Source organism: Rhynchophorus ferrugineus, unplaced genomic scaffold (assembly GCF_030347505.1).
Source record: "Rhynchophorus ferrugineus isolate W39M unplaced genomic scaffold, kcgeb_rfMv2 rfM1, whole genome shotgun sequence".
Lineage (NCBI taxonomy): Eukaryota > Metazoa > Arthropoda > Insecta > Coleoptera > Curculionidae > Rhynchophorus > Rhynchophorus ferrugineus.
The window spans coordinates 1803780-1821731 of NW_027472580.1; the positions used below are offsets into that span (position 1 = coordinate 1803780).

The 17952-nt window shown below is 33.5% G+C and overlaps 1 protein-coding gene across 1 annotated transcript; it reads right to left on the bottom strand.

Moving 5' to 3' along the window:
* Positions 1-9088: 9088 nt before the first annotated feature.
* LOC143194439 (uncharacterized) lies at positions 9089-17476 on the bottom strand. Its single transcript, XM_076401239.1, has 6 exons — positions 17402-17476; positions 15578-15763; positions 14884-15522; positions 14021-14310; positions 9335-9523; positions 9089-9282 (listed from the first exon to the last, which is right to left on the bottom strand). The coding sequence occupies exons 2-6, from the start codon at positions 15745-15747 to the stop codon at positions 9095-9097; spliced, it is 1476 nt and encodes a 491-aa protein (XP_076257354.1). The 5' UTR covers positions 15748-15763; positions 17402-17476; the 3' UTR covers positions 9089-9094.
* Positions 17477-17952: the final 476 nt, after the last annotated feature.

Genomic DNA, 17952 nt, shown 5'->3' on the forward strand with positions numbered 1-17952 from the left:
AACATTAATTAACAATTTTAACGAAAAACGCATCAAGAATTCAATTTATATTTTTCATCAAATCATCAGTAAACGACCACAGATTTATTTTATTATATATTTATCATACACCAAATATTTTATCACGGATAATATGGTTTAATTGTTTTACATTCATAAAATATAAATATATATTTCAAAGATGATGGTGTACAGATGCCCGAAGAAGTAAAATTTATAAAATAATTAACTCTAATTTTACTCTATCAAAAAGTTTAAGATAAATTAAGCTGAATCAATGAGATTGAAGAGATATTAAACATTAATTAAATAAAAATATATCGAGACTCTATCAAATGTCGTGAAGTTGATGATCGTACAAATGAAACTCCAAGGAGCTCGCTAAGAGACCAGCCGTGAAGAGTAGAGAGAATATAGGCTTAATCGCACTTGTGTAGGGTTTATGTAGGAAATCGTTAGATGTAGACAGCATGCGAGGTCGTTTTTATTGATCTTAGCTTTGTTTTAGACTATATATGCTATCCCTCATTTTCGGTTGATTTCCGAAAATAACTACTGAATCTAAATAACTCATCAGGCTATTACTTAAAAATAAGATAATTTCTGCAAAAACTATTAAGAAAGGGAACTATAAAACTCACCAACTTGATCAAGGTAGCATTTCCCAGACATTTGAAAGATGGCTGAAAGTACCATGATTCCAAAACCCGCAAAATTAACAAATTAAATAAAAACCTAAGGCGTATCCCAGTACTACCAGTAATATCTAGAGTATTTGAAATACTCCTGAAAAGAATGTCTCCTGTTCGTATAAATAATCTAAGTTTTCAGAAAACCGTAGATGGTTATTCAAGACAGCCAAAGATTTTGAACTTTTGTCTATATATACTGGCCCTCATTTTCAGTACCCTCAGAACCCATAACTAGAGTGTTTCGTGCAAGTGTTAGTGCACAGTGCAAAGACTGTTAGTGCATCCCAATGCACATTACCTACGAACCTTACGAAGTGATTAACACACACATAAGACAGAGATATAATAATCTCTAGAATATATTAGAATACTCTTTAGAATAACTTAGGGCAAAGATTAGAATAAGTTAGAATAGTATTTAGAATAAGATTTAGATTATAAGTTTGTACAGCAGATCGCTTACTGAAACGATCTTCTACATGTCAGTAGACTTATATTGTATAACGAAAATTAAACTAAAAACCCAAGGACCTATATACTACCAGTCATATCTAAGGTATTTGAAAAACTCCCGAAAAGAATGAAAACGATTATAAAAATAAAAACAGATCATCAGCTATGTTCTTAGAGGTAGCACAGGCTTTCGATAAGATATGGCATGACGGCTACGAAAAATTTTACCAAAACAATACACATAATTTTACATTAGAGCCAGACTGCTTAGAATTTAACAAGAGGAAACCTACTCTACAATAAAAGAAACGAAAGCAGGTGTAGCACAAGGAAATACATTGGGGCCAATTATTTTCCTACTCTACACATGTAATATACCACATTTGCTAATGATACGGCGATTATTCCTGTCGGAGACAATAGCAAAGAAGTCACATGAAAATTACAAAAGAAAAGTGACATTATAAACAAGTGGTCCTAACCTGGGAAATAATACCATCTAGATACCACAGGACTGTTTATTTAACCGAGACCTTCATCACTCAATAAATCAACAGAATCTCAAAGAGACATGAAGAAATACTCCAATTCCATGTCAATATGGAAGCATTACAATACTTGAATAACACCAGAGTAGGACACAGACTCAAAAGAATCAAATAATTTGATCTTGTGTAATATAGTGTATTAATACATAAACATAATTATACTAGAAATTAATATAGGGACCATGGTTCCTCCTAAATATATGCATAGATTTATGATATTGGAAAGACAAATTATAGGTTATTCAGCAACGACGAGTAATAATCTAATAAATAAATAATAAGTAAAGGTTTTCATTTTGGGTGAAGAAAATTGGATCACTAAAATGTTATTTCTATTTTACTCGTAATTAGGCAAATTTAATTCTATTATTGAATGAAATAAATAATTGAAAACCACAATACTTTTCAAATGCACAGATTAGTATAGAGGATGTATGCTAAATTAGACCTGATATAAAGTCTCATTCGGATAATTCATCATACTCGCTTGATGGTTTTGAATGCATAAAATGATATTAGATAGATGGTTTTAATTTGTCGACCTAATTATATGACTTCTGTAAGATTACGAATCGGCCAATTAACATCGTTTTTCAGAGTTTTACAATTATTTCTTTCTCTTCTTTGTTCCTTTTCGGATTATATATTTAACGAACGCAGTTCCGCTCTACTAACCACATTTTAAATACACCATTTTAAGATGTGTTATTAATTTGACTGTGATAGTTAATAATTAAGTAATTCAGTAATACGGACAGAGCGTTCGTTAATTTACGTATGGATAATATTTAATCAAACGATATCACTTACAATTGCTAAAATATTTAATCTCCTTAAATCTCATTATTTACTTTTTAAAAGTTTAACAACATTTGGTCAGAAACTATTAAAATAGATAAATAAACGTTTAATGAATATTAGAAAATTTCTATATATATATATATATATATATATATATATATATATATATATATATACATATTTTTTTTTAAAGTCTCCTTTTCACCAACCAGGGTTTATCTTGACTAGGTCCATACTCTGTTTAACGTGGGCTTTGAACCATGATCCTCGGCATTGACCAACTTAGAAAGCATCCCAGAAGACAACCGGTCTTACCCACTCTCGTTACTGGCGTGACTGCAAACATTTTCCTTGTGCGATTTTACGCTCTTGTCTAGGACAATTACAATTGTTACACAATCACAAAGATGAATTTACGACCATGCCCCAGCAGCATTGGAACCCTCGATTATAGCTAGGGTAGGAGGGCCGTCCTGTCGTCTTTACCATTGTGTCAATCAAGCCGGCAAAATTTCTATTATTATAGAGCTTAGATAGAAAAATTTAATTATCCTGAAGATTTAGTGATATACTTAATTATGCATAAAATCATAAATTAACTTAGTATAACGATTAGATTGCTACTTGCTTATTTTAGGCCCCAATTTCCTTATTATACACGCCAAAAGTGTTTGCAAAATCATTTTAAACCCATTTACCTAAATACTATACATTTCTGGTTACCACCAGGTTTGATATCAGATGTTTATCAACTATACAGATGATGAACAAAATAATACGAGCACCAGACATATACACAATATCTATTTGCTTCTAAAATAGCTGCAATTTTTCTCGGAATGAACTCACAGAGTTTAAATAGGTTCCAACTAAATGTTGTCCAATTCTTGTACCAAAACATCAGTTAACGTAAATGATGATGGAGATGGAAATCTCACTGTCACCTTTTGCTCTAAACATCCCCATAAATGTTCCATTGTGTTGACTAGCAAAAATGTTTAATGATATTCTAATGCTTCTCAAATCAAACCTGACCCTTTTTGGTTTTGTGTCATGGGGAAATTATCAACTTGGATATGGCAAAGTTTGGCTGGTCATAGTAAGAACCTCATCACTGCAGATATTGAAGTAATCTTTTGCAGAAATTAGGTTAGTGATTTTTATCCCCGATATTGCCATCCATTCATTAAGGAACATCCCCCATGTATAGGCAGCAGGCAGTCTAAATCCTAAGCTTCTTTTGGGGTTCTTCATACATAAACCCTGACGTTTCCAGGAAACAATATTCTACCAATCATCGGATCCTTCATTAGATTTTATGATCGTTAAACCACTAGTTTTGCACCTTAGCATTGGTTTCGTAATCGCAGCTCTTCCTTGAATGTTAACTTTAAAGACAATAGGAAACACATTTCTAGGAAACAATATTCTACCAATCATCGGATCCTTCATTAGATTTTATGATCGTTAAACCACTAGTTTTGCACCTTAGCATTGGTTTCGTAATCGCAGCTCTTCCTTGAATGTTAACTTTAAAGAGCAAGAACTAAAAAGTATAACTCAGAATTAAGAAACACGTCGCATTATTTATTCCTGATATCAGTATTGCCAACATGCTGTATATTGCGTGGGGTTCATATTATTTTCTCTATCCGTATATCTCAAAACTGGAAAAAATTTGATATATATAACAATTCACAACAAACAACCACAGTTTATTTATATAAATTATTAATAACATATAATATTTAAGTTATAAGTAAGTTTCAATTTTCACTTACAAATACTACGAATAATGTTATGTTACTAAAGTGCAAAAATTAAATGACTCTTTCTTTGTATTCCCTTCCAATTTTCTATAACGATTCTTATAAAGCTTTATGAAGATTTTGCCCTATGAACTAATCAATTTTCCTTTATAGTATAAAATCCATACTGTATAAACTAAAGGTTTCATTAAAATATTAATTAATATTAAATATTTTTGTCCATCCAAAATTTGTTTTATTTATTAATATTTATTAACTACGCTAACCAAGTTCGTTACGTTTCGTATTAAATTTGGCTAATAATTATAACACAATCTAATTGTAGACTATTTAATCATTAATACTCAATAATACGTTCATAATTATGTACCATTATTTAAAGTTAATTAATGAATGAAAACATAATGGAACATTTATGGCCATAAAGTAAAAAAAACGTCGACATTAACTAATAAAAATAATTTAGTAACCCGGTGAACAGGCGGCACATTTTTACCGTAATCTGTAGCAAAATGAGTCAGACTCATATTAGAATAAAATGAATTTATAATTCATTCAGAACTATAAGAATTGTTAATGTACTGTTAGTCTAAAAATAGGGATGGCGTTTGATATACATTTTTAGATTTTTTCTCTAATATATTTTAAAGTCTCCTTTTATCAACTTTGGGTTTATTTAGACTGTACCTACAGTTTAACGTGGGCTCCGAACCACGGTCCTCAGCATTAAGCCTACCGACTGGCGAATGACCAACTTTAGAAATAATCCCAGAAGATATCCGGTCTTACCCAGCCTGATTACTGGCGTGACTGGGATCATTTTCCTTGTCGGACTACAAATTTAATCAATTACAAATCTTAAACAATCACCAACATAAATTTACTACCATGCCCCAGCAGGATTCGAACTCGCGGCTATCGCAACAGTAGGAGGACCGTCATATCGCCTTTACCACTGCGCCACCAAGCCGGCAATTTTTAAATTTATTTTCATTTGTGAAGTTTGTAAATGTAAATATTTTTATTTAAAAAAACACTGTAACCTGAATAAGGGGTCTTCGTAAGAAAAACAAACTTTTAACAATTACCAGAGAAAATAGATCACCTCAGTGATATCAAATTACTGTTGTATGATTCATAGAAACTTCCTAAATCCGTACTACAAGCGAAAATGTGCAAACAAGAGCCTTACTGGGAAAAATACGAGGGCGGTTCAAATATGATGGAGATAAACGCTGTAGATGGCGCGCATGTATATTTTGAAGGTCGTGGCTTGAGCATGTGATAGTTGGGTCTCTTACGAACAGTGTGGCATAGTTTTTATCGGGAGAGCAGGTTTTACACGCCTGCTACGACCGTGGGTGAACGTCAAGTGCCGACCGCCCTAGCGCAACGTATTGTCATTCGTTTTTTAGTGTGGGAAGGCGTTAAAAAGACAGACATTTTTCTGCGTTTGCAAAATCAGTTTGGTAATGAGTGCCTGAGCAGGGCTGTCATGTTCAAATGGGCCAAATCATTCAAGGATGGCCTCGAAACCGTCCAGAATTAGCCGCATGATCGTCCACCGCAAAGCAGCATCTCACCATTCACCATTTGCCGCGTAGAACAACTGATTTTGGAGGACCGTAGGATGAATGGTGGTTGGTGGTGTAGAGTCTATCATCCACGAACACCTTCAATATCGCAAAATAACGGAGCTATAGGTTCCTAAACTATTTAACTTCGAGCAAAAATTTAAGCGGTTGAAAGTTTGTCGCCACTTGCTGACGCAATACGAGGGGGAGGAAGATGGTTCTTTAACATGAATTTTCACTACAGACGAGGCATTATTACTATTACACTCCCTAAAACAAAATGTCGTCTAAAGTGTGGAGGAAGAAGGAGGAAGGGGCGCCAGTCAAAGCGAAGACAACCAGGTCCGCGGGTAATGTTCTGTGTTCGGTGTTCTGGGACACGCGGGGCGTACTGTACGTCGATTTCCTGCGCACCCAACGTACCATTAATATTGCATACTACCCTAAACTTCTGAAAACACATGTGAAACCCGCTTATCGCTCGAAACGGAGAAGCATTCCAGCACGATGTGGGATTCTTCTCCAGGATAACGGACGGCCTTATACCGCGCGTCTCACGCTCGATACAATACTGGAATTAGGGTGGGATGTACTGTAACACCTCCTCGACAGTATGGATTTATAACCCTGCGACTACCACATGTTTGAAACACTGAAAGAAACCCTTGGAGGTTAAAGTTTCAACACCGACGAGGTAGAGGAGTTGAAAGAGAGGAGAATGAATTGGAGAATGAAATCTGCATTTTTTGTTGTTTTTATTACGTTTATATGTAATGCAGATATATTCTTATTATTAAGTTATATCAGTTAATAATTTATGATTATATATGTATATACCTACATTGTAAATTTAATATTGCAATAAATGTTAATTGATATGGATGTATTGGGATATCAATTTCAAAAAATATATTTAATTAAAACAAATTGAAAAACCAATGGGAGTTGTTGCACCATAAATAAATTATGATTTATAGGTTTAATTAATAGAGATATCATGTGTCACTTAATCTTTAAGGTATGGTAATAGGATTAATTGCACACAAACTGCAGACGAACCCATTTTAAACAAACAATGACAAATTAGGTTGTTACTATCTATACCATCCCAACTGGCTCTTGATTTGCATGAATTATCAAGTGTATCGTTACTGGTAAAACTTTATCTCTACTAAATAAATATATGCTATTAAGGGTTTAATTTTTAAAAACTTCTTTTATTATTATTATACTAACGTAGCTAATAACCTATATTGTTATGCTAATTTGCTACGATTTTAAAATTGCAAAGTACTTATTTCAAAAGTAAAAACATATATGTCACTGTTTTTGGCAGTACCTTGTTTTGGACACTTTATATGATACCTCTATTGCTTTGACTGGTACAATCCCAAAGTTGAATAACCCCATAAGTCCACACTAGTTTCAAGGCTTGTTGGTAAAGCAAAATAATATTATTAGGTACTGGAGGGGCTGAATATCTACCCAATAGTCAGTGAATTTTTTATATTTCAGTCTAAGTTCTTCCCATTTTTTCTTAATATGTGGCTTCCACTTGAGTTTAACATCAAGGACTATGTGAAGATATTTGGCTGTATTTACATACAGGGCTACTGATTGATATATACAGACTTCTGCTTGATTCTTTTGTTGGTGAAATCAATATGCACTAATTTAATTTGATTAATTATTCAATGTTGTTATCTCTAATGGCTAAGATTGCCGGATGTCATCTGCTAATATAACAACATTTTTTTTGAATATTGTAGGCAAGTTCCGAGTATATAGTCGATAATTACTAGTTCCCATACACCATGTGGCTCATCTAATTGTTTGGTATAGCGGAAAAATAATTTTGAGAAAAATTATGAACGTATATTTCACTAACTCGTTATATTGCGCAACAAAACTTTAACACATCACAGATTTTTCCTTTCATACTGCGAAACTTGACCATTTTTCAAAACACAATATTCAGATCTGAAAGTGGCCAAATCAGAGAATATTTGAATATTATTGAAAATTGTTAGTGTAAGCTGCTACATGCTGTCTATTCAAATAGTAAAGATTTTAACAATTCCAAAGAAGTAAGAAATGCTATCAAAGATGACTGGAAGAAGTTGGATCAAGATTATGTTAAAATGTATATAAAAAACCACCGAAAACTTGAAGTTGTGAAAAATAGGGTAGGATGTATTCATGTAACACTGTAATTAATATTAAAAATATCCGTAATTTATTTATTTTTACCTAAGTGCGCCATTGGTTCTGTAGTTCCGCTTAAAAAATTAAAAGTAATGAAACTACAGAGAGAGCTACTATAATATTTACATGAATTATAGAATCAAAAAGAAAAAAAAATTTGCTGAGAGTTGACCTATGAAAATAAACTAATATGTTCAGCTATATTCTTAGATGTAGCAAAATTATTCGACAAGGTACGGTATGTAACATAACAACACACTGAACTATTAAAATCTTACATTACTGCCAAAATGTTTAGAGTCAGACAAGAAGAAGCCTATTCAACAATAAATGAAGCTAAAGCAGGTGTACCACAAGGAACTGCATTGAAGAAACACATAGAAAAGGAAAGGTATGAACCGGAGTTAAAATATACCAAAAATATATTGGTCAATTGGAATAAAATCACTGTCATGTACTGATAATTGTACATAATAAATTCTTATAATACAAATAACTACTGGAACCTATAATAAAACAGAAATAATAAACAAAATAATAAGAGAAATACTCATGAGAAGTTTTGTAAGTGAACTCAGATTCCACGAGACTGAGACCGATACCTTCATATGCCGACAGTCACTCAGGAAATTAAGAGAATCGCAAGGAAACATGAGAAGAGCTGATCTTGTGTAGTGTAGTGTAGTGTAGTAAGGTGCATTTATTAGAAAATCAGCAGTGTCAATTCATAAGTATTATTACACTAGAGATTAAGATAAGGCTGATGAGTTATTGTCGGCAACGACTATAAACGATCTAATGTATAAAGAGTAGAAATTACAAATCTGTAGTTCGCTAAAGTTTTGTCACGTAGTAAATTACTGTCATATATTTCTACATTGCTTACACTAATCTTTATTCTTGATATCCCTTAAACTCGACAAAACCATTTCCATCTTTTATTGTTTCCGCATTTCTTTAGACCTATATTCGTTATTCTCAAAGAAAGAAAGATAAACAGAAACGTATGAATTTTAACAAAGATATTAATTAAAAACAAGAGGTAACACAATTTAATGAACAATTTTATTCAACGTGTTATGCGTATATCCACATGGACCATGGTGATGGTCTCCTTTATCACACAACAAATTCTTCTTACACGGCATCGGAATTTTCAGTTTCGTGTTTCCCATATATTTTCTGGTCGCGTTCGACTCGGAAACGTGTGGTCTGATTAGACACGTATGGCAAGGATAATCTGCAGATTGTATAATTAGAAACAAGATTACTTACACCTGGTTTATATTTACCGTCGTAGTGTTGAACTGAGTTTCTCAAAGGCACAGCCGGTCTGAAATTTTCAACAGTGGCAAATTGAGATAACGATTTCGGATGTCTTTGATCATTGAGTTGTTGATAGATGGCCATTTTAGTCTCTTTCGGGAAATTAATGCAAGCTGTTGATACACAATCATCACTACCGTCCGACCATTCTTGATCTGTAAAACATTACGACAGTATAAAATATACCCATTATTTTTAACATAAACACCATGGAATATAGTACATCCTGTTGAATATTGGCATCACTGATCCTGTTTAAATAGTGCGACGATCCAGTTGACGTTCTACGATTTTTATATATTTAGCACTATTTACATATGTTACTACAGCATAGCTGTTTAGGAACAGATGTTAGCTCATTTAATTATATTCTCCATTGTTTGGTCTATTAGTTTATCGTTGGCTGCCTGTAGTCCCTTTATGGATACTTCTTAGTTATTATCCACTGCTAACAGTGTTCTGTTATCCTCAAATGTAGCTATATAATTCCTTCGAGTTTTGGTATATCACTAGTATAAAAGAGATAGAGGATAGCTCCTGCGACGCTGCCTTGGGGTACTTCTGCTTGTAAAACGTGGGATAAAAATATTTTGATTGCCTATTACTTTGTTTAAAGAAAACATAAGTAGGTTTGGTTTTCATAAAAAGTTTATTTGGTCTTTTTTTTTATTATGATTGAAAAATTATATCGGCTAAATAGTGACCGCGATTCGCTATACAACTTTCGGCTCTATTTAAGGCATTTTTCATAACATCCCGCAACTTCTGAGACTGAATTTCTTCAGTTTCGTGACGAATTCTGTCTTTACTATGTTGAATCGCTTGATTTTACAAAAGCTCATAATAAAAATTCTGATGCTGTTAAATCCAGAGATCTGGCCGGCCATACTATATCGTCAGTTCGCGAGATTAGCCTTCGTGAAAAAACGTCATTCCTTAAATGAATTGTTGAACGAGCTGTATGTGCTGTGGTCCCATCTTGTTTAAACTACATGTCCTCTAATCTTTGCTCTTTAATTTCAGGCACAAGAAAATTTCGAATCATGCCTTGGTACTATTCAGCAGTAACATTACGGCAAGACCTTGGTCGTTTTCAAAAAAATAGTGACCAATGATGTATACCACACCATACAGTTGTTTAGTTAATGCAATGATGTCTCATGAATTAATTGAAGATTCTGTGTTCCCTAAAACCAACTATTCTGTTTATTGATGTGGTCACTGAGAAGGAAATAGACTTCATCGCTCATTATCAATTTACACGAAAAATCTTCATTATCACCAGATAGCCTTAGGATTGATAACCTTAAACTGCGTGCAGAAAAGTGTAATTGGGAACAACGTTTCCAAATTGATGTTTCTGGAGACACTGCAACACTATCGCGCACCAGAGCCACATTCCGACACATTCACAGCACGTTCGACAGTTCAGTGCGATAGCAGTAAAATTCTCATTAAATGATATATTGTGCTTTTGTGAGGCACTGGATTATCGGAATACTTTTGACGCAATTTCCGCTGAGTGGCATTAATGGAGCGATTATTTTCAGTAAATATTGTCACTATTGCTGCTCGTGCTGGTGGCGTATATTTATCCACAATAAAATTTGGACGTTAACTCAACATAATGGTTAAAGCAAAACTGAGCTAAACGCCACATAACCAAGATGGCGCGCAATCAAAATGGTAGCGGGACTTTTGCCTTGCACCTTATATTTCTCTCAATTCAGAATATTATACGTTTTGTTTAATTCTGAAAAATCTACTGGAAATATATGAAGTTAATTTCTCTACATATTATTTGGCAGTGAATTCTTTAATTTATGTATAAAACCCTGGTGCCATACTTTATCGAAGGCTTGTACTAGGTCTAGGAAAACAAAAGCATATTTGTCTTTCTTCCAAAGAACGCTCAATTGTATCCATTATTCTATGGACCTGGTCGATTGTTGAATGTTTTTGTCACAATACGAAATCGTAGGATTAGGTTAGGTTGATTTATTATTGGACTTATTCTCTTGAATAATATTTTCTCGAAAAGTTTCGACACCATTGATAGTAGAGAAATAGGTCTAAACGATTTGACATAATTATGTTGTTTACCAGGCTTTTGTTTCATAACTACATCCCCCACTTTCCAATCTGCAGGCACATATTTCGGTCTAAAAGCTTTACTATGAGTATAATATTGGTAAGCTTTACTATGACTTTTCTAGGCAGTTGTTTTAAGATTTCTGCTGTTATTAAATTGAGCTGCCTGTAATATCTTTATGGATACTTCTTGGTTTTTATCCACTGCTAACAATATTGTATTATTCTCAGATGTAGCTATCGTAATTCCTTTGAGTTTTGGTATATCACTAGTAAAAAACAGATAGCGGATAGGCCGTGGGGCGCTGCCTTGAGGTACTCCTGCTTCTAAAACGTGGGGCGAAAGTCCCGTTACCATTTTGATTACCTATTACTTATTATGATTGAAAAATTAAATCGACTAAATAGTGATCGCGATTCGCTATGCAATTTTCGGCTCTTTTTAAGGCATTTTTCATGACATCCTGCAACATCTGAGACTGAATTTCCTCAATTTCGTGACAAATATTGTCATTAGGATGTTGAATGGTTTAGAGCTTATTGACATAAGCTTTTAATTTTACAAAACCCCACAAAAAAAGTCTGGTGCTGTTAGTTAAATCCAGAGATCTGGCTGCCCATGCTAAATCGACACTTCACGAAATTAGTCTTCGCGCAAAAACGTCATTCAATAATTCAATTGTTGAACGAGCTGTGTTTACTGTGACCCCATTTTGATGAAACTACATATCCTCTAGGCCTTGCTCTTCCATTTCAGGTACAAGAAAGCTTCGAATGACGTCTTGGTACCGTTCAGCAGTAACAGTAACTGCAAAACCTTGGTCATTTTCAAAAATTTAAGGACCAATGATGTTTCCAGCATGAATACCACACCATACAGCTATTTTTAGTGAATGCAATGATGCTTTATGAGTTAATTGAGGATTCTCTGCTCCCTAAAACCGACTGTTCTGTTTATTGACGTGGCCACTGTGAATAAAATGAGCTTCATCGCTCATTATCAACGAAAAAGCTTCAATTTCACCAGACAGCCTTAGGATTGCATTATTGTACTCAACTCGTTGATCAGGATCTCTCGATAACAATTTTTGGACTAATTGAATTTTATACGGAAACATTTTCAAATCAGTTTTCAAAATTCACCTTAAACTGCGTGCAGAAATGTGTAACTGGGAACCACGTCTTCAAATTGATATTTCTGGAGACTCTTCAACACTATCGCACACCAGAGCCAAATTTTCAGCGTTAGGAGGCGTCCGTTGTCTTCCAGATCGAGGTCTATCTGCTGTCGTACCGTACTGTCGAAAACTCACATGTAAACGATAAATTGTAGTTTTGTGAGGCACTAGATGATCAGGATACTTGACGCAATTTCCGCTGAGTGGCAATAATGGAACGATTATTTTCAGTAAATATTGTCACTAATTCTGCTCGTTCTTGTGGCGTATATTTATCCACAATAAAATTTGGACGTTAACTCAACATAATGGTTAAAGCGAAACTGAGCTAAATACCATATAACCAAGATGGTGCGCAATCAAAATTGTAGCGGGACTTTTGCTTCACCTTATATTTCTCTCAATTCAGAATATTATACGTCTTGTTTAATTCTGAAAAATCTACTGGAAATATATGAAGTTAATTTCTCTACATATTATTTGGCAGTGAATTATTTAATTTATGTATAAAACCCTGCTCCCTTTATCGAAGGCTTGTACTAGGTCTAGGAAAACAGCAAAGCACATTTGTCTTTCTTCCAAAGAACGCTCAATGGTATCCGTTATTCTGTGGACCTGGTCGATTGTTGAATGTTTTTGTCGGAATACGAAATCGTAGGATTAGGTTAGGTTGATTTATTATCGGACTTATTCTCTTGAATAATATTTTCTCGAAAAGTTTCGATACCACTGATAGTAGAGAAATAGGTCTAAACGATTTGACATAATTATGTTGTTTACCAGGCTTTTGTTTCATAACTACATCCTCCACTTTCCAATCTACAGGCACATATTTCGGTCTAAAAGCTTTACTATGACTATAATATTGATAAGCTTTACTATGACTTTTCTAGGCAGTTGTTTTAGGATTTCTGCTGTTATTAAATTGTTTCTTCTTATCTCATTGGATAGTTCTTTCGGGGTTACTGGTGTGACAATTTGTGATTTTAAGTTATCGCTACTACTTATGACGTGGTTCGTCGGTTCGCGATAGGTATGGCCCATGGCCGTTGTTACTTCTCATAGGTGGTATGGATTTTATATTCCAAAGTGAGTAATCGGTATTATTAGAAATAAAATATATCATGGCAATCATCATGCATATTACCAACTTTTGGCCTAACAAAGAGGTTCACAATATAGCACTTGATTTACAAGAAACGTTTTTTTTTCAAAACAAACAGCTAAGAAATATCTATGTAGTAATATGATTAAGCTGTCTGTAAAATAATTTGGTTACGGTTTCTAATAAAATGTTACCAAATATATCTTAATCAGAACAGATGAATATGCGCAAAAAATAAGTAAATATAATATGTATTTTTTTTGATAATTAGTATCTACCGTTGCTATAATGATGTCCTTCTTTAATCCAAGGAACTTTGTTTCTAGCGGCGTTTATCATGTCCATGTAATCGGAGTGCTGGCTTGTTCTGTTTATCTGAAGATCGTCTTGCTTCTTCATATTATTTACTTTGTTACCATCACCAATACCCAGTACGTTATTCAATTTCTCCACTTGCATCTGAACAAAACTATTTTGTTTCACTTTTAGCGTTTTGGGTTGTTTTTTTCTGGTTTCCTTTTGACGAGATGAGTTGGGTTTATCAGATTTTATTGGGATGTCTTTTTTTCTACAAATACGTAATATGTATGAATACGAACGTAAATATTTGCTCCTGTGAAATCTGCAAACCCCAAAATATTAATTGCAAAATTTTGTAATTATCAACTTAAGTATGAACAAAAACAAAAAATAATCTACCGAAGGAGCATCACAAATCAGAGAGGTATTGGAAATGTTAGATGTGAAGATTAGATTGTAATAGACATATGAAAATAAATATTTGCTGATTGTATATATTCTGGTAATCTTTTCGCTCCAAAAACGCATTTACTGAGAAAAATGTGTGCCATATAAATTGATACAAATATTCTCCATCCTCCTCTACTACTTTTCCCCATCTTTATCTGGACAGTGGTAATCAGAAGGGGGCTATGTCTTGATATGATATTAGTGTCTGTATACATCAAATAACTCAATAGTACTAAACTGACATGTGATAATTTATTTAGATAGATTTAAAAATCAACATATTAACTAGTCAAATTTGGTTTTTTAACAGTTGTTTACCCTGATACTTGACATTTTCCCCAATAGATATTGCTGACCAGAATACATGCATGAAATATCTACTAAAACTTACGGTTGCTCGATTCTGTGGACATTTTCACATTTATTATTAGTACAATTACGATTTCCATTAGAATTATTTTGACGAGTCTTATAAGATTCCGAATTGATTTTATCAATATCTTCTTCTTTAGGACAAACCGGTATCCTGTAGCAATTTTTACCACAATAATTTATGACTTCCACCGACCTAGGAGGCCAGACTAATCCAGTGGTGCTCGTATCTTTATCGATTGAATAATGAACACTGTGTGAAGACGTATTTGTCTGAATTTCGTTGGGTGTTATTTTGTTTTGTTCTAAGTTTTGCTTCCTGTTTTTTATTTTCGTTTTGTTGTGACTCTTTTTAGGCGAATTTCCTTTCTTTTTGTTTTGTTGCACTGTCGCAACCTTGTCACCGTCATTATCAAAGTTTTGCAGCAGATTCTTCATTAATCTATGGCCAGGAATGTTTTTACCCAATTTTATATTACTCGATTTCCTGTATAAAGTTTCAATGGAATCGTTCTCGGTTATGTCAATGGTAGTAAATTCTCTTGATGGTGTAGCTTTCTGAAAGTTTCGCATCACTTTCGATATGACTTTATTTTCGGATGTATCCGTTTCTGTATCTATTTTCTCAAAATTACTCACAGGTTTGGATATCTTACACCTATAACAACAGAACATCAACCAATTATCTTTAGTTTAGTTTAAATGAATCTTACTGCAAATGTTTTTGTCGTTTCTTGCAGCAATTATTGCAATTAGCTTCGGGATTGTCAAAAATATTACCGGATACGTTCGAGGACTGGTCGGATTGTTTCAAATTAAACGGTGGTATGTTGCTGTATTTGTTCACAATCATCCTTTTCTCGTAATGTATATCTCTGTTCATAATTCAGTTACAAGACCTAAAAAATGTGCCAAAATAAGGATTTTATTTCTTAATTATTTGTTTAGTAAGTCACATATTTTAAAAATTATAAATCCTATAGCAATTTAACAACATGAATTTTCCTTTTATTTCACCCCAAAGTACACATATTTTAGAACTTTATTCTTGGATTCTTACTTAAGAGATTAAAATGATGGCACTTTTCTATATATATATATATATATATAGAAAATGCACAAGAATATATAGAACATTGAAAATCGCTGGAGCATATTTTCTTCTTTCTAGAACGAAAATTATAAAGAACTTCAACCTGAATCGAATATTGGTATATCATTTTCATGTAATTTTTTGTTTTTACGTTATCTAGTGAAAAGTATATTTTCAAAAAATTAGTTGATTTCAATTTATGTCAAATAACTTAAAAGGTTAGTACTTATACCTTTTACAATTTACCATGTAACAAACAATATAAAACGATTTTTCGATTCTTTTAATTTAAAATAGATGTATTTTGAGAGATGTATATTCGCAGCAGTGTTTGAAGATGATCAAGCATAATAAACCCGAGTTTTTGCATCGATATGTGACACTGGCTGAAACATGCCTCCATCATTTCACTCCAGTCCAATCGATAGTCATCCGAGTGGACTACACATAATGAAATCACTCCAAAGCATTGGAAAACGCAACAGTCGGCTGGCAAGGTTATGGCGTCTGTATTTTGGGATGCGCATGGAATAATTTTTATTGACTACCTTGAAAAAGGAAGGATAATCAACAGCGACTATTACATAGTGTTATTAAACCGTTTGAAAGACGAAATCGCCGATAAACGGCTGCCTTTGAAGATAAGTGCTGCTTTACCAAGACAATGTTCCGTGTCACAAGTCAGTGAAAACGATAGCAAAAATTTATGAATTGGGCTTCGAATTGCTTTCTCATCCACCGTATTCTCCAGATCTGGCCTACAGCGACTATTTCCTGTTCTCCGATCTCGAAAGTATGTTCGTTGGGAAGAAATTTTCGTCGAATGAAGAGGTGATCGCCGAAACTGAGGCCTATTTTGAAGCAAAGGACAAATCGTACTACAAAAATGGTATCGGAAACTTGGAGGATCGCTATAATCATTGTATCACCATTGAAGGGAATTATGTTGAATAAAAAAAAACTAATTTTGCCAAAAAAATGTGTTTTACTATGGTAGGCCAGAGACTTTTCAATTGACTTGTTAAATAATTTGTTTCAAAAAATTATTTTACGTGAGTTAGAAAAATCACCAGAAAACTACCATACAAATCAAATTGCGTTCTTTATTATTCCTTCATGAATATTCATATCAAATCCCGTATGCAATTAACCAAAAAAATCATAAAAAAAATAATAACGTTCAATCCAAATCCCGAGTACCAAAGCATAACACTTAAGCGGTACTTCGCGAACGTAGATCATCAAGATAAATTCGTAAATTTTAAACGACCTGAAAATCTGAGAGCAGAACTAATTGGGCTCGAATGAATCGAATAATACTATTAGTTCACGTCTTAGTCTGTCGGCTATTACCGAGTGGGATAGCTCTCAAATATTCGGCCTGACCATATGGTATGCGATTTGTGTTTTTACTAGCTTAAGAACTATTAATCGAAAACTTAACTGTGTCATCTGTAGAACTCGGAAATCTTGAAACCCCATATCAAAAGCAGTCAGACGTTTGATTGTTGTTTTGACAGTTTTAGCGCTGCATATTGGACGTATACAGAATGTGACATATAACACCAGTAACTTTTTGAGTTTGGACTATAATCATTTTAAATAAGGATATACATGTTTTGTTAAACAATATCCTAGAGATTCTTCACCAATAATCTTGAAATGGTTACACATTATTTTTAATAAACTATAATTATTCGATAAATATTATATGTATAACAGGAACAAATATATTTTCCCAAAATTATTGTTCAAATCCAGAAGCCAACCAAGAAGCAAGCCAACATACAATTTTTACTATCTCCCCTTTCCAATATTCAAAAAATTGTTGCCTTCTTCATGTTGATGAGACTCTCTCGCATCATCAATATTGAGTAAATAGAACATGAAGGCCACAAAACATAGAAATATAGAAAGAGAACTTAAATGGGCATACCTGTAACCATGTTTTACGCGTATAAATTACTAGAGGATCAAGGTATTCTGCTGTAGTGC

Excerpts from the sequence above, each read along its gene's own strand:
- LOC143194439 (XM_076401239.1), bottom strand. The coding sequence starts at position 15,747 with ATGAACAGAGATATACATTACGAGAAAAGGATGATTGTGAACAAATAC. Across the intron at positions 15,523-15,577 it reads AAACGACAAAAACATTTGCA|GTGTAAGATATCCAAACCTG; the intron begins GTAAGATTCATT and ends CTGTTGTTATAG. Across the intron at positions 14,311-14,883 it reads GTCCACAGAATCGAGCAACC|AAAAAAAGACATCCCAATAA; the intron begins GTAAGTTTTAGT and ends ACGTATTTGTAG.